This window comes from Excalfactoria chinensis, chromosome 7 (genome assembly GCF_039878825.1).
Source record: "Excalfactoria chinensis isolate bCotChi1 chromosome 7, bCotChi1.hap2, whole genome shotgun sequence".
Taxonomy (NCBI): Eukaryota; Metazoa; Chordata; class Aves; order Galliformes; family Phasianidae; genus Excalfactoria; species Excalfactoria chinensis.
This window is the reverse complement of record NC_092831.1, coordinates 15,850,455-15,873,348: the sequence shown is the minus strand read 5'-3', so window position 1 is coordinate 15,873,348 and position 22,894 is coordinate 15,850,455. Positions and strand designations below refer to the sequence as shown.

Sequence of the window (22,894 nt, the reverse complement as noted above, 5' to 3'; positions counted from 1 at the left end):
TCTTTTGCTGCCGTGACTCATTAGAAACCCAGCAAAGTTATTTTGAAGCAAGTAAGTATTTATTTGATAATATTCTAATTGTGTTTTTTCTATTTGCTTTCCATTTAAAACCAATTACACGACAGAGCCTAAGGCACAGAAGTTTACCATGTATATCAATTTGTAGCTACAAAATAAGTTGCCCAGACAGGATGAAAACCTCAAACTTTCCCTTCCTGGATGAACTTTTTAAAAGCTGATAGCTGCTTGAAGTTTCTTATCTCTTCCTGAGCCCAGTTTTCTACCCAGAACACACACGCAGTTGTCCTTCTTGCTAATCTTTTGCAGAAAGTGAAGCTTTGTATGCCACATATATATACACCAGTGAATCTGTTAGACAGGATTAGTCTGGCCTGCGCAAACGTATAAAAAGATAGCTCTTTGCAAGCAACAAACAAACCAAATCAATCATCCGGCAGTGTAAAATTCCAGATCTGTCTGCCAGTCTCTGTATATAAGAATTCTCAATCAACTCACACTTGCACTTCTGCTGTCAGCAGAACACAGAATGAACTGTTCTGAAGACAAGGGATCCTTAGTTTCATTGAAAAAAAAAAGTCCTGCAAAATCATCTGCAACTCAGCTAAAATGAAATCTGTGATTATTGCTTCTATTTCAGGAAGGAAAAACAACAACCCATGTCTTTCTCCTATTGAAAAATTTGGCTTGCGTGTGAGGATTTCTTCAGTGGGCTCATGAAAACAGAAAAACACGTTTATCCCAAAGCACTCTCTAGTCTCACCAGTCTGAGATGTCAGCTCTGCTTCTGAGCAAGCCAATGAAAATCAGGTTTCTACATACAGCTGTTTCTTCCAGGGCTTGAGCCCAACCTCTGAATTATTTTACCTTTCTATCCTATTCAATGGCTTACGTGATTTTATGCATTCCGCTTCGTGCTGTGAAACTGTTCTTCGTGCAGCAAGGGGGTATTTTTACTTTATATTGGGATGAACGCTGGTAAGAACAGCAGTGGAACTGCCACGGGGATGGCATCGCGTGTAGCTGAAGCACAGCCGGAGCTTCCCCTCAAGGAGCAACCTTCCTGCTCCGCTCCGGGCGAGCTGAGGCCGAATGCGCGTCGCCCTTGGCCCACCTGGGAACGCAGTTCTTACCCAAGCTGCCAGCTCGGCGTTAAGGTAATGGCTTTATTTCCCAGCTTTACTCACTTCACATTTCTGCGAGGCGTAATCGTCAATTCCCGACCTCACAGAGGGACCGGGCAGCTCAGTTAATGACCTGCAAGACGCTGAGCACGCTGCCGGGGCAGGCTGGCCGCAGACGGCAGCAGCGGCGGGTCCCGATCGTGAAGCTTTACCTCAGCGATGAGGCGCAGAGGCCGAGCCCCGCGGCGGGCGGTACCCGGGGCCGTTGCTGCCGTCGGGCGCTGCTCGGCCACGCGCCACCTCCAGAGGCGCGGAGCGGGGCGCCCCCTCCCACTGCGACGGCCCGTCCCGATGCCACGAGGGAGGCGGGGAGGGCTCCAGGGCCGCGCACCTGCCCGTGCCGCCCGGTCCCGCCGCCATGGAGGAAGCAGCCGGGAGGGCACGGGTCGCCGCCTCCCCCTCCTGCCCGCTGCGGCGCGGAGCCGGCGGCCGCCCGCCCCCGCCGCCGCCCGCGCACGTGTGTGCGGGGAAGGCGCTCGGTACGGCTCGCCGCCCGGGCGGCGCTTACCCCCTCCCCTCCACCTCCTCCCTCCTCCGCGGCAGAGCAGCCTCCGCCCGGCGGCACCGGGGCCGCTGGCCGACGTGCAGCCGGGACGTCCCCGCCGCCGATGGCCGCCCCGCGGCCCGGTGCACCGCCCGACGCCGGGCGGGCGGCAGACCCCGCGGGTGCCGGCTCTCGCGGCGCGCTGCGCTCCCCGAGGCCGCTCCCCCGGGCTCCGAGCGGGGAGCCGCCGCCGCCCCCCGACAGGTGAGGCTTTGGGCCGCCGGGAGGGCGCTGCGGAGGGCGGGGCGGCCCGGCACGGCAGGGCTTGCGCGGGGTGCGAAGTTGCCACGCGGTGCTGCAAATGCTCAGCTCCGCCGCGAGAGAGGCTGGCGCTGAGGAGAGAGTTAAAGGCGGGCGGGAGGGCTCCCGGTCCCGGCTTCTTCCCAGCGGAGCACGCTGAAAAGTTGCTAGGTGAGGTTTTATGAAATGCGGTCGATGCGGAGCATCTCCCGCTGCGGGCGAGTCTCCCGCTGTCCCCAGTTCTTAAAAGAGGTTTCCCTGTTTGAGGTGAAGGGAGGCGGCGTTGCCCGCTCAGAGCGAAGCGAGCCGCTCCTCGATAGACAGCGGCTGCGGGCAGCGCCGGGCGGAGCGAGCCTGTTCGTGCCGCCGGGCTGGGGACGCTGGGGCTGGACCTTAAGGCGAAGAGCTCTGGTTTTGGGCGAGGAACGTGTGAGGTTTCATGGCGCATCTGATCGATTTTGGTAGACTGGAGCGCAGGATGTATTGAAGGATTGCATACAATAAGTTTTCACTCTTTCTTAGTGCTTCATACCACTTTAAGTGAATGTACTGTGTGGGTTTCCAGAAAGAGAATCATTGCTGTTCTGCACTGCTACTGTACTCTGATGGCTTTCCACACTTTTATACCAATCAGTATGCAACATCGAGAACAACGATGATGAATGTACTGAAGTTAAATATCAAGCTTGGAGCTATCAGCTCACATGTGCAGAAGGGTCTAATTACATGTTGGCAGGCTAAAATACCTGGGGTGTTTGGGGTTCTGCTCCCCAAATGAAATCAAGCAGAAAAAGTGCTCCCTGATAATTTTTTGTGTGACAGCTGTGTTCTGTAGCACAGCATCATCACCATGTTATTAATGCAGTGCTCTGAGCCAGTGCCTAATGGAGCTCTTCTGCAAGTACAGTAGTGATTATCTTTCCAACTCTTGCAAGTGCTGCTTGCTGATATTTGTGACACAATTAGATTTAAGTCGCCAGAAACTACTGAGACATTTGTTTTGTGGTGGAGCTAAGGAGATTAAACACAAAAGCAATTGGAGACAGAAATGAGTGTATTGCTCTGCACTGTTGTGTCTTGTCAATCACTTTGACTCCTGATTCTGGGGGGGGGGGGGGAAGTTTCAATTTGATGAATATATAGTTGCGATGTGCATGGGAAGTATGACTGAGAAGTTACATGCGTCTGCTATCGTAATATTTGTACATAGGGAATGGCATGAATACAGGAACAACAAAATATTTACCAATGTCCTTAGGAGCCAATATAAATATATCCGTGCTCTTACTCTGCAAAGACTTACCCGTATTCAAACAACTTTATATTCAGAGCTGAATACTTGGATTGCTTTCAAGTAGAGTTAAGCACTGTATGTTAATAGATTCAGCCTACTGATAAAAAATAACTGCACAAAAAAGCTAATTGCTGCAACCAGCAACTCTCGGGATCTTGGTGCCTTAGCATGGCACACAATGTAGTTGCTTCCTGCAATTTCAGTGGCAGCTTTTGTGATAGTTATTATTCTGTGTTTTATTGAACAGGAGAAAAAAGACAGACGGCAAGACTTTGGAAATCCCTTCAATTCCAAATCCTTTTCCTGAGCTGTGCTGTTCTCCATTTGCATCAGTTTTGTCAGCAAGTCTGTTGCCCAAGGCAACTTCAAGAACTAAACAGGTAAGATTTATAAATTATCATTTGACAAATACTAAATTGGTTTCATGAAGACTTGGAGAAAACCCAAGTTACCTATTGCAATATTTTTCTAATAAGGATGTTCCATATTTCTGTAATTTGGTGTAATTTTCTCAGTAGACCATTACTGGTTATAGAAAATGAGGTTTCAGAATCTGTGGCTTAGAAATTGACTGTTCTATCACAGACCGTAAATGTGACTCTGCAATTTTTCTTTTTATAAAGAGGAACGAGGGGCAGACAGTATTTTACATCCTTAAATAAGAAGTTAATTTCTTTCTTCCTCTCTACCTTCAATTATTGTCATTAGTGCTATAGCATGGAGAGTTTTGACAATCACTCAACAGCTCCTTTTGTTTGTAGGTCTAATTTTGCTAGGATAATTGAATGAAAAAGTAACTGCCAGGGAAGGAATAAATGCTGTGGACATGGCTGTGTTTTATATGTGTGTGCGTAGTTGATATTATATATAAGTGTATATCCATGTGTATTTTGTATGCATGTTTATAATGTTTACATGTTTAATATACATATATATGTATGACGTTTATATTGTTATGCATGTATATAACGTGTCTTGTTATTGTGCTTCTATAAGTACCCTAAAATGTAAGCAAAGGGGAGCTGTGAGGGGGCATACCGACAGGCCTTGTGTACTCCTAGTGCAGTGTATTCCTTGTCCCAGGCAAGGTAAGAGGATAAAGAGGAAGAGCTTCCAATAAATGGAGGTTGTAGATGTTGAAGATTTATTTTACCCTTTAAAAACTTACTTGTCTCGTTGCTCCCTTCTTATTTTGAGACTGGAAAGAATTCTGACATGGAGCATTCATGCAATTAAGGGTGCTATTCTTTCACAGTCTGTGTTTTGGTGGTCTATGAGATTTCTGTTTTGATAATTTTAGGGGCAATAATGGAGATATAAAAGCTTGTCCTGCTGATATTTATTCTTCTTCTTTTTTTTTTTTTTTTCTTTTTCTTTTTTTTTTTTCCATCATGAATTTGTATAGAAGTTAAAGTTTCTTGTAATTGTACTGACTTTACTGACTTTTCTGAAAGTGACCAGCTATAGCTGTTTCTGTGTGCCTTCTGTAAAGAATAGATGCCGTGACTTACCTAGCAGATTGCTGGGCTGATGCATTAATGAGATACCTTTTCTTTTTCTTTCCTTCCCTTCCCACCCCTCCACCCTTCCCCCCATTATATCTGGTGAACCCCACAGATTCTGTCTTGCCATGTGTTACATATTCTCTGAAAATAACTGTGGTGGCTTTCTGGACTATTTGTATTGCTTTTGTTTTTCTTTCTGCCAACAGCAATACTAATGTGAAGTATTTCTGGTCAGTTTATGTAAGCAAGGCTGATACGGTAGGGTAGACTCATGCTAGTTTCATGCCTGGGCAAGGCTGGAAGTATTCATAGTCTTTTCACAGAGGCAGGAAGAACACCATCTTTCAGAACATAAGGACTGGAAGCCACATTTAAAAAAAAAATTGTTCAAATTACTCATGTTGCTGGCTTAAATTGTGCTCATTGTGGTGATTTTTCTGCTTGCAACTGAAAGGTATAGATTTCCCAAGCATGAATTAATATGGAAAGGTCAACTGCCTGCTTTTGTGGCTTGCCATGGTTAAAATTACTGACTGGCATGATCAGTTAAGCCAGCTAAATGTAAGCTTCAGGCTCTCAGAAGCTGAAGTTCCTGTCTTGACAGATTTCACTTCAGTTTCTTTTTAAGTACTCTTGTTATACATTTTATGACAGTTTCTCCTTGCAGTCCTTCCGTTTCTCCTGGTTTTCAACTAAAGAATATAGTACTCTCTTGTAGAAGCATGAACAAAAACAGCTAGTTTACTTGCCAAGGTGAGTTAAAACAATAATAACGTGCATGGAGGGCCTGATCCATTTTCCAGAGTGCTGGAAAATTTAGAGTCTGTATGTTTTCTGGAGGCATTCTTACATGACCATGGTTACTGTCTGAAAGCCTTTTACCTAGGTGTGGAGAAATGGTGCTGGGCTAGGTAGGCCATTTGGCAGTCTCAGCATCACTGGTCTTTTGTTATTAATCTAATGTTATTAAAGTGTAAGCGTGAATGGCAACTATTGAGTTAAACTCGTCTATTTGAAATTCAAGTTGAAGTCTTCTAATATCTTTGTGGAATTATTTAACTGTGGAAATGAGAGGGAGTGATTGCTAAGTGGATCTGCAAATAGGAGGAGCAAACTGGCTTTGGCTTTGACTTCCAACAGTTGGCTGCGGAGGCCGTGCTTTCCATAGGAGGCACGGTATTTCCATACCATGTTCAGGTTTTGTCTACTTAGCAAAAGCTCTGTCTGCACGTACCTAATCAGTGTGCACTGAAACCTCTAACTGAATATAGCCCCAAGGTCACACATTACTGTTGCAATTTCCTAACTTTTAAGATAAGTGAGCTAAACTTAAGCACTCTTTTTACTTGCTCTTCTGCTACTTTTTTGTTCTTTGTGTACAGTGTTGACAGCTGCCAGAACATTTGAATATTTTCTGCTGCCTCTGTGATGATCTACATGTGTTTTCAGTTATTCTTATTTTAGATAGCTTTCTTTTTGATTTAGTTTGTGCTGTGCTTTTAATTTCAGGAATTATGAAGAAAAAAATACAGAATGAGTTTCTACTTATCTCTAATAGGTAACTATTATCAAAAGTGTACAACTCTTTTGTCTTATTTTTATCTCCAGAAGAGAGAATCTGTTTCTAGGGAATAAAAGAAGTTGTCAGAAATATCTGTCGGTGCCATTACCACTCTCATAACATCTATGACATCTGAAGGGATGGAATACTTAATTATCTTTCTTTTTCAAAATATGTTAGTAACATTATTTTCAACTCTTGTTTTCCTAAGCTGAAGTTCTTACTGTCTTTTCATGGTCTGTTACCATGAGCCTCTTAAAACATTGAACGTGCTGCTTGCACAGCATGTCTGTTTGTAGGGCTGACTTGATGGAAATAAGTTTGTATAAGCAAAATGGTAAAAGCCACATAGCAGAATAGTGGGTTGCCTCTGTGCTTGGAAAGTGGGACGTCTGTGTGTCTGAACATTGTTCAGTCTGTCTCATCAACACAGCTGTTGGTCTTATTTCTCCTCTGTTTGGGAAGTGTTTTGTGTTATATTCTCAGACTCATAATCTTGACATGTTAACAGTAATTAAAACAAGCTTACTTTCAGAGACAAACCTGACTATTTATTGTCTTTCTTCCTTTCTCCCTCACTTTCACCTTCACTTTCCATCTCTCTTTCTCTCTCTCTCTCTCTCTTTTTTTTTTTTTTTTTTTTTTAAAAAGAAGTGAGAGGGAGATGATGGGGATGAAAATAAGAAACGATAGAGTCAGTACAGTGACAAATCTGATTGTCCCACAGGAGAACTAGGAATGGAAAGAAGAAGCCTGCATTCAGCATGCTGAGACATGCAAACCTGTGCCACATCTGACTTCTTCTCAGGGGAGCATTTCATGGAGATGGTTGTCATAGTTTTATGTTTTTTCCTTGGTGTTCCATATCACAGCATCATGCAGTGCGCTGGGAGTTAAAGAGTTAATGCTGCAGTTCCATGGCTTGTCAGTATTTCTGGTCTCTTGGTCTCAGAAGTATGAACTACAACTCCCAGAAGACATCATTTGTCACTTTCTGTTTTCTGTTTGGAGGGAAAGATAAAATGGTCTGGGAGTCACAAGACTTCCCTCTTTGCTCCCTGGCTGCTTCACCTACAGCATTAGAGTAAGAACTTTAGTTTTGGAAACTTTCTCATTTTATTTGATTTAATAGCTTCAGTTCCAATCATATTGTATTATAATGTGTTATCTCACATTTCACTACTGTATTTAGTAAACTAGGTTTTTTTCCCTTATCTCATTGCCACTGTTTTCCTTCATCCAAGTTCATCTCCCTACCTTTTCCTTTCACCCTCTTCTTACCAGAGTGTGGATCTGTGGGTCCCTTTGCCCCCTTTGTCAAGAAAACTAGGCCTAACTGTGACATGGTCTCATGGAACTGATCACACCTGTGTTTGGGAATGGGTACTTTGAGGTGCACCATGAAGGGGAGTGAGTTTCCCTTTTTAATATCCTCACCCTTAAAATGGTAATATGAAAATGAAATCAGCAGCTGAATGTATGGATGGTAAAACTATTTTGTGGATTATATAATCTACTCTGTATGAAATCATCAAGTTTGGTGTCCTTAGAAGAAAGATAGAAGGGGATTGAGTGCTTTTGATGAGCAGTGGATGTTCTTTACCTTGACTTCTGCAAGGCTTTTGACACTGTCTCCTGTAATATCCTCTTAAGTAAGCTCAGGAAATGTGGGATAGACCAATTGTCAGTGAGGTGGTCTGAGAATTGTCTGACTAGCAGAGCTCAGAGTGTTGTGTTCAGAGGTGTGGTCTAGTTGGAGACAGTAGCTAGCAATGTTCCCCAGGATCCTGTGTTGTACAACATCATAAGTGACCTGTGTGAAGGGACAGAGTGCACCCTCATCAAGTTTGCTGAGGATACAAAGCTGGTGTGTGGCTGGCACACATCAGAAGGCTGTGCTACCATTCAGCAAGACCTGGACAGACTGGAGAGTTGAGTAGATGGGAACCTTTCGATATTCAACAAGAGTAAGTTCAGAGTCTTACACCTGGAGAGGAATAACTGCACATGTCAGTACAAGTTATTAGCTGAGCTGCTAGAAGGGAGCTCTGCAGAGAGGGACCTGTGTGTTGTGTGGGAAAACAGGCTGACCATGTACCAGCAGTGTGCTCATGTGGCCAAGAAGGCCAGTGGCATTGGCATCATAGGGTGCATTAAAAGGTCAGTGTTGTGCATTAATAGGCCAGTGAGTTGCATTAAAAAGAACATGACCAACAGGTTGAGGGTGGTGATCCTCCCCCTCTACTCTGTCCTGGTAAGACCATATCTAGAGTATTATCAAAAAAGACGGGTAACTTCTAGAGAGAGTCCAGGGGAGGGCCACAAAGATAATGAGGGACCTGGAGCATCTCACTTATGAGAAAAGACAGAGACATGGAACTGCTCAGCCTGGAGAAAAGAAGACTGAGGACTACTCTTAGCAGTGCCTACAAATATCTAAAGGGAAGGTGTCAAGAGAATGGGGCCAGGTTCTTTTAAATGATGCTCATCAACTGTACAAGGAGCAGTGGGCATAGCCTGAAGCTTAGGGAGTTCCATATGAACATAGGAAAGACCTTCATTCTGGGGATGACAGATCCCTGAAACAAACTACCCAGAGAGATGATGAAGTCTCCTTGTCTGGTGATACTCAAAACCTTCCTGGACACTTTCCTCTGAAACCCACTGTAGGGAAGCTGTTCTGGAAGTGGTGTTGGACTAGGTGATCTCCAGAGGTCCTTTCCAACCCCTGTGATTCTGTGCTAAGAGCATAGTGGGAAGTGTTGCCTTTCTTGACAGTATTTTAGGTGTTCGCTGTTGTTAGATGAAACCAATGAGCTCACATATGGAAACCTAACTGTGTCTTGTCCGTGTTCTGTAAGAACTGTTAAGGAACTGAACATGTGAAACAGTTGTGCATTTGCTATTATAATTTTCAAAATTAATAACTAGTAGTATTGTCTCCAGTTAAGATCAAAATGGATATAAGTAGGGTAAAATGTTTCTCGTAGGAAACAATAACTTTCCTTTCATTAGTATACTTTCATCTTTCTTTGCTCAAATGAACTAAAACCAACTCACTATATATTTAATATTGATTTTTAAGTCTTCCTGAAATCAAAACCTGAATAATTTGCATTGGAGTGCCAGTTCTCCCCCTCTTCAAGGATAAGCTGAAGAAGTGTTTCATCACAAAAGTAGTTCAAGGTAATTAGTGCCTTGTTTCTTTAAATTCAATTAGAAGTGCAAAAATAAATCTGAAGTGAATCTCAAGGGGAAGAACACTCAATTGTTTTGGTATATTTTCTTGCCCTGTTGGTATTCTAAACAAGTAGATATTTATATTGTTTAGAATTCAGATACACTCTCACACTGTTATTTCCAGGAAATCATTTGTATTAAAAAACCCTCAAATACATATTTGATTGTATGTAGATCACTCCGAAAGTAATGCCTCCTGTTTATTTCCACAGAAACTCCTAACTCATACTGAGACCACAATAACACTGATAGAGCAAATTCTCAGCTACAAGACACTGTTATTCAGCAGAGTCACCACCATTAGCTGTGCATTTTCATCAGTGATGAACAAGACACTATATGACAAGCTTGTAAAAATGTGTGTGGCTGTCTGGAATGTGGCTTGTGTTTCACCTCGCTTTTGCCTCTGCTGAAACATACCACCACCATCTCACTGAGCTCACATCCACTGTTTGGTCTCCATAAACATTCAGCAAGCACTGATGAATGTCAGTGGGTGCCATTTTTTCCACACGGAGTGATTCAATGTTAGCTCTTTGCTTCATACGCCTTTCCATGTCAGACACCATTTTATCAGACTGCCCCTCTGCTGCCATCTGTTGCACAGCAACAAAATGTAATGGGATATTGGTGGGAAGGTTCAGCCTCTATTGCTGTACCTCCAACATATGCCTCTGAGGTCTTAGGCCAACATGATAAAACAGGTGATAGTACTTCTGGATCCTGCAGTTGAATGGCATTTCCCTTTTTGTATTAACAGGTTTTCACATGAAGCCCTTTGGCAAGGAACTGAGAGGTTATGGCAAAGAGTAGATGTTTCTTTAAATGTTTGCTGTTCTAATTTTATGATTTATGTTGAGCTTTGACTGTTGTAATTGGAGTAAAATTTTTAGTTTTTTGCTGTTATAATTCAGAGTTTTCCAGTGTACCCTTTTGAAACCTCATTCTTGAAAATTTTACAGACAATTCTATAAACTGATATACATTGCTAAGGATGCAATACATACTCTTTTAGTGATAGATGTTGTGGCTGAAATACTCTTGTATTCTCTTGACTTTTAAACCGTGCAAAAGCACAAGCATTTTTATTGACCTGTAATAACTGATAGATTTTCAAGCAAGTACTTTTTGGTATGCTAATCTGGAGTTACAATATTGACTAACTTTACTGTTGCTTTAATGCTTTTAGAACTTAATTTGAAAGCCAGAAGTATTTATTCATTTATTTATTTATTTGGTGCTATGTTAACCTTTATTCTGGGTAATAAATGAGTGCTTGTTAGTATAATTGTGTTAGTGTGTACACTCTTTGTGTGGACAGGGTCTAGTTTGTGTCTCCATTTCCTCTAAGTAGTCTTTTACTTCTGTTTTCAAGCTTTGAAGGATAGGAACTCTTTCTCATGTTTGTTTCCTTTATTCTTAATAGGGCTGTCAAGCGAATAATTCTTTTGTTTCTTCTTACAATGAAGAGTATGCTATAGCGTCTAATGTGCATTTTGGGCACTCGAAGGGAAAAAAGTTCCAACCTTGTAGGACATGGATGCAGAGTGCTGAGGCATTTCCATCTCCTTTTAGTCTATTCTGCCTACCTCGTCTGTGCACAAAATTGTGTGTGAACACCCTAAATGTGTTAGCACTGGAAGGTCATGCCAGAGGTACCCATTTTTTATATATTTACTTTCACTGCTTGAATTAGATGTAAGGAGGTCTGGAAACTGCAGTTTAAATAGCATTGCTCCAGGGTTTACACTGTTTTTAACTGTCTTAGGGTTGAAATATCTTTTCCAACCAAAAGATGCATTAGTTAAATTTACTCTGTAATTCCAGTCTGTCTGTTTCTTGCCAGATTTCTTTCTGGGCTGGAAACCATTGCACATATTCTCTTTTATCAGTCTTTTTTCTTTCCAGCTCCTAAACAAGTCTTACTCTTCAATTACACACAAAAAAAGACAGTTTGAGATGCAGAAGGAAAGGGGAAAAGTCTTTGCAACCAATTTACAGATTAACAGAAAAAACATCCTACAAAGAACCAACTTAAAGAGCTCAAGATTTTTATTTGAAGTCTCTAATATGAGACCAGATTAAGTTGGTCTCCCTTTTGCAGTGACTCAGCTGGTGGTTTTTGCTCTAGTTTCCAAGCTCTGTTCTTTGTTTAAAGGGCTGTTCCCTCCCAACAAGGAGAGGTTTGTTGCTGTTACATTAGATTAAAATTATTTAGAGTACTATTACAACTCACCATTTTAATGCACACACCTATGTGTTTTGACCAGTCATCTCGAAACTGGAATAAAGTCACAGGTTTATTTAGACAAAAAGTAAGAAGGCAGAGCTGAACAATTTCAGAATTTACCAAAAAAAGAATATTGCCCGGCTTATGGCCTGGCTGAAACATCACCTTGGCAAAATGTCATAATAATCCCATGTTTATGTCCTGTCTTTTTGCAGTTTATTTTCACATTGGTTCATTCATTATTGCATTTATTTTTTTTTTTTTAATGAGGAAAATAAACTTCTTTCTGTGAAACTTGGTATCAACCCTCAATGTTGTTATCAGTTAACCTTGTACTTTGTTGCTGTCCAAGAACCACCCAAGCAAACATTCTAACTTACAAAAAGACAAGCTACTTTTGTTTATTTGTTTGTTTTTTTCTCCATTGTAATGAATAAACAAACAAGGTCAGTCTAACTCTACTGGTTACTAAGGAATTGCCTCTGTAAGCTTGTTGCTTGATTCACATTTGTCAGAACTGTTATATTTATTTATTTGTATTTGTAGTGTTAAAAAAAAAAAACAAAACACACAAAATATCATCAGTACTGTCAAAGATTCTGGTCTTATTTTTGCCAGCGTTTGTCAGATTTGAATGATTGTGATCATTCTTTTGTATTTGATTATTTCAGGCTTCATCAACCTGAAATTCAAAACTGAAGTTTCATATCTTCCCTGTTAGAACTGTTTTCTCATTACAATAAAATACCTCCTCTGAATCATTTGAGAAGGTACGTTTGGAGTGACAAACATCTGGTACCACTGCAGAGGGTTCTTTGTAAAGAAAACCCCTGTAAATTTATAAACTCTGATTCTCCAGAAATGTGTGTTTGGTATTTATCTCCTGAATTCTGAGCTGACCACCTGAGATTTTGGTTCCATGGTCTCTCCAAGGTACTGTATAATTATGAGGTCACTGAAGAAAGCAATAATAAAAACACTCAGTTTCTTTGAATATACAAAAGACTTGACAGTTACAGCCCACTGAAGCTGCAGGGAACTTCCACTTTAACGTTGCTGAGTTACTTCTGATAATTCAGCTTTCTTCACTCTGGCTTTAAAAGATTAACCTCTGACCAATGGAGCCTGAATCCTCATAGAATATGTGGTAGGTAGTAACATTGTTCTTACTCATTAATGATACCAGCAATGGCTACATTTATATAAAGTTTGTATGAAGACAGGATAACTGAGATGGTTAGGCCATTCTTTTGCAGCTTCACACCTTTCATTGACAGATGAAATACAAAAGACTACATACAGGTTTTCTAAGCAGGTATTTTTTGAGGCGTTTCCTCATTGATGGTACTGTCAGTGAGTAAGTGAGACCCTTGGGAAGGGGATGCCAAACTACAGTATTACAGCACCAGAAAGCTAATGATATCTTCTCTTTATGGATCTCCGCCTGAGCTGTCTTTTGTTCCAAACAGATAAACATTTCTATCTGACTTCACAGGATTGCACAGTTTGGGTTAATTAGAACAATGCTTAATAACATTCATAATTTTGGATCATTTATTCTAGGTTATTATTAAGATGGATATTGAAAAATTTTGTGGATTGCTGTTTAAAGGCCTTTTTTTTTTTTTTTTTTTTTTTTTTTTCTATACAATCATAAAAGAATTAAACACCAGTGTTTTGAAAGTAAAGTTCTAGATGTGCATGCTTATGTCTGCATTGCGTGAGAGCTCCATAGGTCATTTTTTCTTTCTGGTGCCACAGCAGTTTCAATTTTCAACAGATGAAAATAGGACACATGTTTTGTGTTTGTTGCTTTTTTTTCCCTTCATTTTATTTCTCCTCAGTTTTTTCATCTTGCCTAGCAAAGCCCTCAGTTGTCTTGCTCTGATCTGCTTTGGCAATCTGACTGACTAGTATTGTAAACATATTCTGCTAATTTTATAACAAACAATTTAACGAAGTATTAAATGAGATGAAAGTTGTCAGTAGCAGACAGTTGCGTTACTCAAAATACTTCAGGTTTTGTGGTTTTTGTAGCTTAATCATATGATGACTGTCACGTTTACAACTTTTGCCTCCTTTGAATTAAGAGCTGTGCGACAGGTAGAGAGAGTTGCTGTATAGTAGAATCTGTTGTAAACTACTTGGTACTTCTGTAAGTTGATCAGAAATCTTAGATTTTTGATAATGTAAAGCCTTGTTATCCTAGCATTCTTTATTAAATGAAGAGTAGAGCTCAGACTTAAATTTCTGTTCTGAGTTTTAATGTAGTTCTTAGAATATCCTTGAATCTATGCAGTTCAGATATTCTGAAAGTTACTGTTTGTTCAAATCACAACTTGAGAATTGAAGGAACAAGCTGAGAAATATCGTATTTCTCAGTGTAAATGTTGCCACAATACAATAATAAAGATTTTAAGTACATAGAATATACCTTCATGTAAACATCATTATTAAGCCTGATTGATTTTTACCAGGTGGAATTATCTTGTGATTGTTAAACAATTTTATATTCACTATACATGTGCATCTTTTTGTCAGTTAGTTACAAGAAATATCTGGGAACTTACTTGTTGTGTAATGTGTTAACTCCAAAGCCACTAATACAGTATTTGGGGTTTTTTTCCTCCACTAATTTTTGCTTTGTGGTCTTTTTGCTCTTTGCACAGGTACTCTGTGCTACAAGGGCTGCTCCAAAAGTAAAGTCTCCCATTTTATTATAATGACCCACAACATCAGAGGCAGTATGGGGGTATGGCAGTAGAGGCTGAACCTTACCACCAATATCCTATTACATTTTATTGCTGTGTAACAGATGCCAGCAGAGGGGTGGTCTGACAAAATGGCGTCTGACATGAAAGTGCTTATGAAGCAAAGAGGTGTCATTGAATTCCTCCATATGGAAAAAATGGCAACCATTGACATTCATTGATGCTTGCTGAGTATTTATGGAGACCCAGCAGTGGATGTGAGCACAGTGAGGTAGCAGGTGGTGCATTTCAGCAGCAGCAACAGCAACAGTGGTTTTCCATGAACTTGTAGATTTTTATGAGCCTGATAGGTAGTTTCTTGTTCATCACTAGTGAAAATGCACAGGGAAGAGTGGTGACTATTTTGAAAAGTAGGGTTTTGCCACTGAGAATTTGCTCTATCAGACAGTGTTATTGTGCTCTCTGTATGTGTTATGGTTTCCATGGAAATAAGTACGAGGCATTACTTTCAGCTTGATCTACTTACAATCAAATATGTATTTGAGGGGTTTTGTTTGTTTGTTTTTACACATGATGTACTGATACAGCTTTCAATGGGGTTTTTGGGCCGTAGGGATTCCAGAGTTTTCTAGCAGCCGATCATTTGTATTAACAAGATGAGACATTTCTCTATCAAATGGTAAAACCCCGTAATCATAAGCAGGAGATGGCTGTTGACCACTGCTCATATTCTCCTTGTTTGTCTTGAGCATGTTTAAAATGATTACTTCTAAGGGAATTAATTCCTTTATGAATGCCTTCAATTAGGTAATGAAGATAAAGGGAAACCTTCAGGACGGCATACTTAATTAAGTAAGCCTCTCACGTTAAAGTCCTGATAGGAGTCACCTCAAGTAGAAAGATTAAAGAAAAAATGCTAATCAGGCCAAAGAAAATGTTGCAAGAAGGACAATTGTGGGAGGAAGAATTAAAAGGGAGGAAAAATTAGACCTTTGCTCTGATAACAACATGAACTTTCTTTTCTCCAGCTTCAGTCACAGAACATTCATTTACAGTTAATCAGCTCATATTTAGCCCAGTAGTATTCATGATACTTAATACCTAAATCTTGAGAGAGAAATTTGTATTTGTTGTCTTAGAGATGTGCCTGTGCTTCTAATTTGTTTAGTAATGGATTGTTCCTATTTCTGGTAGGTATGTATATGCTGCACACTGGTATTTCTGTCTGTTTGCTTTTCAACTTGGTATTAGATCCACAGAAAAACAAGATATAGTAGATTGCCTTGCAGTCAGAATTGGATTTTTCAATGAGTGCATTCTTGGGCTATAAATAGCTTTTTTATATTAGTTTTGTTTTGATAACTCCTGTTACTGATTACATTAAGGCCTTGAGCTTGTGAACAGCTGCAGGCACTTGATAATGACACAGTAATGGTATCAAATGTTAAGAAAACAGGCTAGAAGTTTACAAGAATTTCTTGTAATCACTAGAATTCACTGCTATATGGCGCTCTTACAGTATGAGGGTTTTCTTATGACTTGATAGAAATGTTGTTAGCAGTGTGTGTTTCAATTTGTTTTGAACCTGTTGATTCCAGAAGTAGGCAGCTAAAAACCTTTGCAAGGGCTATTTGTGTAACAAGGATTTCAGATTCCACAGGTTGGTAGGGAGAATTGGAGAACATGCAGATCTTCACGGTGCTCTTTGATGCTTTCAAATTTAGAGCAGCATTAATGGATAGTGTTCTGCTTTTTACTATTGCTCTTACAATGTGAACACTTCCATAATCATGAATTACAAAGATAAATAGTGTAAGGGGAGATTCCTTTTTTTCCAGACTTGTGTGATTTTTATTAATAACAGTAGCTTTCTGTAGCATAATAGAACCCCTCTTGGATTAGTGCATTGCAGCATTATGTGCAATTTTTGTCTGGTTGCACTTAAATATTTTATATCTGATAGTTTTCATTATATTTTTGAAGTGTTTCTTTTAATTTAGATTTTTTTATTTTTTTTTTCAAAGTATTGGGTTTTTGTGTGTGACAGGAGGTAACAGATATCTAATGTCACGTTGTCCTGGTAGGCTGTTTTGTTTCCTCTGTAGTACTGTATTAATGTTTGTGGTGAAATGTTCATTTTCTGGGTAAAACCTGAATTTCACAGCTTAAAAAACATTTTTTTTTTTTTTTGTATAATTTGTATGATTAGTATTCCGATAGATAATGGTAAATCACATTGTCATATTCATATATCATATTCAGATAATTTGAGAACACTAACTTCCAAAGGAAGTTTGTGTTTTGTCTCCTCTGGAGACTCCTCTGGGCAACCGGACAGCAGGATTCATTTCTACCCAGGTGTCCACAAAACTGCTGTTATGATCTGAAGACAATAGCTTCCTCATTTATGGGACTTAGGAACAACCAAGAAAAGAATACATTGTATGGATGTTTTGTTTTATTTCCCATCTTTCTTAAAATAAGATCAGAAGCAAGCTGGAAGGATTTTGGAGAAGTGCTCCTTTTCAGTTACTTCTAATACAGTTTTATGCTTTGTCCTTTGTACTTCTGCCCATGAGACAATAAGCTTTATTTATTAACACTAAAGATTAAACATTAATATGTTCCTGAATGAAGTCAAGCATTATAATTTGTTCTTTTCTAGCAAGCACTGGGCAAACAGATAGAAGGTTTCTATGTATGAAAGTCAATGCCAGATTCCTGTTATGCTTCAACAGTAACTGGTGAAAATGGATGCCAGGAATAGAATTGAATTGATGTGCAACTGGAATTTGTAACTGCTGTGTCAGTCAAGATGTATGGAAGACATAAGATGTTCTAAAGCAGTAAATCATTGGAACTGCTGAAGGATGGACTAACAATAGTTGGATGCTACTTTTCCCAAATCTTGAATGAGTTTTTAAACAGAAGTGACTCAGCTTTCAGGCTATTTCAGTCTTAGAATCCTAGAATCACAAGGTTGGAAAGGACCTACAAGATCACAACTGTCCTCCCATCACCACTGCTACCACAAGCCACTAAACCATATCTCATAGCTCCTCATCCAGATGCCTCTTGAACATCACCAAGGATGGTGACTCTACCACCTCCCTGGACAGCCATTCCAGTGCCTTACTGCTCTCTGAGAGAAAAAGTTTTTCCTTATGTCTGATCTTAACCTTCTCTGAGACAACTTACTGCCATTTCCTTGGGTCCTGTTTGTTGTCTTGGAGAAGAGGTCAAACACCTCCTCGTCGCAACCTCCCTTCAGAAATTTGTAGGGTGCAATGAGGTCTCACCTGAGCCTCCTCTTCTCCAGACTGAACAATTCTCTTCATACGGCCTGTACTCCAGACCTCTCACCAGTTTCATTGCCCTTCTCTGGACACATTCGAGGGCCTCAATGTATTTCTTGTAGTGAGGGGCCCAAAACTGAACACTTGTTAAACTCTTCCATTTGCATTACAGTTTTGAAGTAGGGATTATATTTATTGTAATAATATAATAATAATACTTATTAGGTTTTCTAAGTATGAAAATTAACATGTGGAAAATTATTCTTACAGACTTCTCTAAATAAGATTTAAGAGGATATTTTCTGTTGTGACTGAGATAAAACACATTTCCAATTCAGTCCAAGCAGTCTGAGCATACAGTGAGGAAAATACACTGTGGAGCTCTCTCGCTTGACTGCCTGCTGCTGTTCGTTGGTTTCTGTGTAACAAATACTAACATACTAACAAGGCTTCTGCTTCTGAAATGAAACTAGCTCCTTCTGAAGAGCAACATACGGAAACAGCAAAACCAAAGCCAGCTTTTCAGTACATATCTTCTCACTTTCTTCCTCCAATCCATATTTCTTTTTGCTTTAATTCTGTGTACGTATACTGCTAAACATATTTTCTTTTGAAAAAAGACTTGGTAAAGTGAAGCGTTAATCAGTTCGTATTCTTGACTTTCAGAAAGTAGTTTCTGAGAATTTTTCTCCAAGAATCTTTTTTTTTTTTTTTTTTAAATATATGTGTGTGAAGGCCAGTTTGACCTGGTTATATCATAGCTATAACAAGGGAGAAGAAGAAAGCTGACAAATGGGTTAGTCATTCGGTGATCAGGAGATCAGAGTTTGTGCAGTGCTTTCTTCTTTGCCAGCAAAAGAACTCAGTCTGCTGAGAGCTATGAAATGACAAATGTGAAGGTGTTTTTTCAGTGCACAGTTTAGGACGTAGAGTTATCTTGTTCTGCAATTGCACTGCTCCATCATGATATGTTCTTCGTAATGCCTACTTTGTATAAGGAAGAGCTGTACATATGGATTGTGCTGGTTCTTTTATTTTTATTTTTATTTTTTGGTTACACATTTGTCTCTTAAGATAGAATCATTTTATGGGTAGATAATTGTATAAAGAGGCAGAAGAGTAGAAATCATGTTGCGAGTTACTAGATAACTTGCAACTTGAAGTTACTAGATAAGTTATATGCATGTTGCTTTACAGGTAATCTATTCTAGAGTTTTTGCATAGAAATCAGACATTATCAGAGCTCTAAGACAGCATATTGCATGTACTGTTTGAAGAATAAGACCTTATGTTTCTTTGTATGATGGGCTGTAGGAATAGAAAGTCTCACATCACTTCAAAGGCTTTCTTTTCCTGTTGGGTAACCTTGTTGCAGCCGTAAGGAAACAGTTACTCGTCAAACCTATGCAAAAAACAGCCTGTATGTATTTCCACAGTTACGCCAGCTTTATGACTGATCCTTCCTATAATGGAGAGATGGAATTGACTGTGCCAAGAAGACAGGAGTACTTTGTTAACAAATGCAGGCTGTATAACAAATAACTTAAATAACTTAGCTAATTTTACACTGACCCAGTGTAAAAATATTCTGCCTTAGGTTTAAGAAAAATTAAGTACAAAAAAGTAGTGTCAAAGCTGTTTGTAAACTTTAGTGGAATTCTATTCTCTGGATATTTTTTAATCTACAAGGGCAAAAGCTGTGTCTGATTTGTTTGTTACCTATAAATGCCCACATTCCTGTTATGTCTGGCATAGCCAGGAATAAAATCAGCTGTTGTGACTCCATAGCCAGTGCCTTAAGTACAACACTGACCTTCCTCTACTAGCTGGATATCTCTGTTTCACATATTACTATAAAGCATTGGAGCTACTAACACTTACCAAGAGCTTTTCAATTCTTATCCAGTCAGTTTATTTATGTTTTCTTTAGTGACAAGAAGCAGAAATGGCTTATATTTTGTAGTATCTGATAAATATCTGAACAGTGTTTTCAGAACTGTATCTGGAAACCAAAATGGGAATGAAAAGCTTCATAAATAAATGGATCTTACTGGAAAGAGAGCTGGATTTGATTTTCTTCTTGTCCACCAGTAGAATTACTTGCAGACCTGCCGTGGACAAGTCAAATCCTTTAACTGCATAATACAAGGTGATTACATATTTGCCTTGAGGCATAAGTGACTTTAAAACCTATTTTTAATCTCACCTTAATCAACAGTATTCATCTTAGCTTTCATATGGTGAACTGATTCTGCAAGGTATGCACTCAGAAGTTGAGATGGCTTTTTTTTTTTCTTCCTTTTTTTTTTTTTTTTTTTTTTTTTTTTTTTCCTAACACAGTGTTTGGGAAATTTAAGAGACGAACATATTCCTTGATCTATTATCTTGTGCAACTGATGTGTGCTTTCATTAGTAAAAGTATATGACCAGAGTATATTTTTTGTCAAAAGTCAAATGATATCAAATTATTGACATTTGTAAGAAAAGTCAAACACAAGATTAGGTGTTTGCTTCTTTCTAAACAGATCTGGCCCTTGTATGTGGCTGGAGAAGGTTACAAAGAAATAGTCTTGCTGAAGAAAATGGTTCCCTGTTTTGTTTTGCAGACAAATAGGTCAATATTATTCATAGAACAAAAAGCTGCATGTGTTTTGGAAGGACAAGGACCTTCAATACTCAGGGTTAGGGAAAAATGGCTTGCACTATTTTTGTTTCTTTCCTAATGAAAGCCACTAATGCAGCACACTGAGATTTACAGTTATTGCTTCCCAAACATTTTTTCCATAAGATCCAAGGAAAAAAGATTGCAGAGGGAGTTTGTTGCTCTGGTGCTGCAGATGTGTATATATAACATCCCTAAGAGTAAAATTCCTAGAGGATCAAGCCCTGGTACCATGAGTTGTTTTCTGAGTTTTACAGCAAAGTTTTAAAGTCGTGCTATAAAATTTTGAGAACATGCTCTCATAGGAAATAAAAACTGTGCGCCTGAAAGGTAAAAACCTAATTGCAAACACTTGACATTTATCATAGCTGTCTCTACTGGAAAAGAATATTACAGAATTAACACTTAAACATGATCTCCAGAATAATTTTGTATTCCATTGTTTTCTCAAAACAGTCATAAGAATTTTGGACTGGAGCTTGACAGAAAAATAGAATATGTATAATATGTTATACTATATGTAATATCTAGAAGGCTGTGTACTGTGGATTCATTGCTGCTGTATGCTCAAAGTTAAAACTGGGCATTAATTACTGAGTTGTGATTCTTTGGTAGGGATGTATTACTGTTTAAGAGCTGCAGGTAAAGCTGTCAATTAATGGCAGGTTGTTGTTTTGGATATGTATGTTTTGTTGTTTTCTCCTGTTTTTATATTGTTCACCAACAGAACTTGCCTGAGGTGTACTGATTGTAGGATTTCAGAAAGGTAACCTAGCACAAATCTAAAGTATCTTACTGGTGCCAGTAAATTGTTGTGTAATTTTTGCTATTTACAAAACTCCACAGTAGCAAATTACATAGTTCACTCCGAAATTAATGCTTACTATTTATTTCAATGGAAACTAGAACTGATACAAAAAGCACAATAAAACCATTTAATAGAGTAAATTCTCAGCTACAAAACACTCTTTTTTAATATGGTCACCACCATTAAATATGTATTCATCAGCAATGATCAAGAGCCTGCACACTGCACTCACAAAAATCTGCACTAGCTGAGGTAGCCCTTGGTCACTGCTGCCACTACTGAAATGCCCACTGCCTCACTGTGCTCATCTCCACTGGTGGGGCTCTGTAAATGTTTAGTGAGCATCCATGAATGCCACTGGGTGCCATTTTTTTCCGCATGGAAGAAGCACTCTGCTACTTCATAGGCATCTTCTGTGTCAGAATCCATTGTGTCAGACTGTGTCTCCACTGCCATCTGTTTCATGGCAACAACATGGAATGGGATATTATTGGCAAGGTTCAACTTCTGCCATCATACCAACACCATCCACTTCTGGCATTGTTGGCCAATGTAATAAAATAGGAGGCATTACTTTTGGACCAGCTCTCATACATTAGACACATGGTTAACCTTTAAGATGCAAGTATATAATTTTTTCTCTTGTAGCTCATACTTTTCTCTAGACTGCATTACTTTAAGCAAAAGGAGATCTGTGCCTTTGCTTTGAAGAAAGTACTTTAAGCAAAAGGAGATCTTTGCCTTTGCTTTGAAGACAGTGATTCTTTGATAAAGAATCATAGAATGGATTCAGTGCTCTTATGCTCCGTTACCTTTCTGATGCCCTACAACCAGGAGCACTGATTGAGAAATGTATTTTATTTCTTGGAAGAGGCCAGAAAAAAAAAAGTTCACTGCTATAACCACTCAATAACCACTGGCAGAATGCAGTCTTTAAGAGGCTTCTTACTTATTTATTTTTAGTGTTTTTTATTATTATTATTTAATTTTAAATTATTATTAATGGTGTGTTTTTGAGTATTTTTGTTGCTGTTTTTATTAGGACAGTGAAAACAGGATTCTTAGTGATAGAAATGTGTGCTGTCCTGCTTGTTTTCATAGACAGAGATATCAGTGTGAGCCTTCCCAAGGACAGAAGACAAGTTTTTAAGCTCTTTGGTTGGTTGATTTCTGGTTAGTCCGACCCCAGGGCCTTACATAAGTGCCTTTGTGTAGGACTGGATTTGCATAAACAGAGGGGCATTAACTGCATCCTGACTCTGTTCTCTGCACTGACTCTACAGGATTGGGGTGATGAGAATTTAGACGTCAAGGAATATTGCAAAGTATTTTGTTCTGTTTCATGTTATCACCTGAGTGAATGTTGTCAAGTACTAAGAAAAGCAGACATGAGTTTGTTTTCAAGAAGAGCGACGCTGCCTGCAGTTATGCCAATAACTCTGCAGAAATGGGTATGGCATTTAAACTAGTCTTGTAACTCTCTTTAGTATGGGTTGTTAAAGCATTTGCTTAGAGTAGATTAACTGTGTTTTAAATAAATATGCTTATATTTACTTTTTTTCTTATTTTGTTTTTCTTGACTAGTAAGAATTTTTGCTTTC

At 39.3% G+C, this 22,894-nt stretch overlaps 1 protein-coding gene across 2 annotated transcripts in view; it reads left to right on the top strand.

The window, feature by feature from the left end:
* The first annotated feature begins 1,755 nt into the window (after positions 1–1,755).
* Positions 1,756–22,894, top strand: part of GRB14 (growth factor receptor bound protein 14) — a 57,894-nt gene continuing 36,755 nt past the window's right edge. The window contains exons 1-2 of one of the 2 annotated variants that reach the window (XM_072341936.1): positions 1,756–1,950; positions 3,528–3,660. In XM_072341936.1, the coding sequence (XP_072198037.1) occupies positions 1,811–1,950; positions 3,528–3,660 (273 nt within the window). In that variant the 5' untranslated portion in view covers positions 1,756–1,810. The remainder of the gene's footprint in view (positions 1,951–3,527; positions 3,661–22,894) is intronic. The other variant, XM_072341935.1, reaches the window with a different exon arrangement.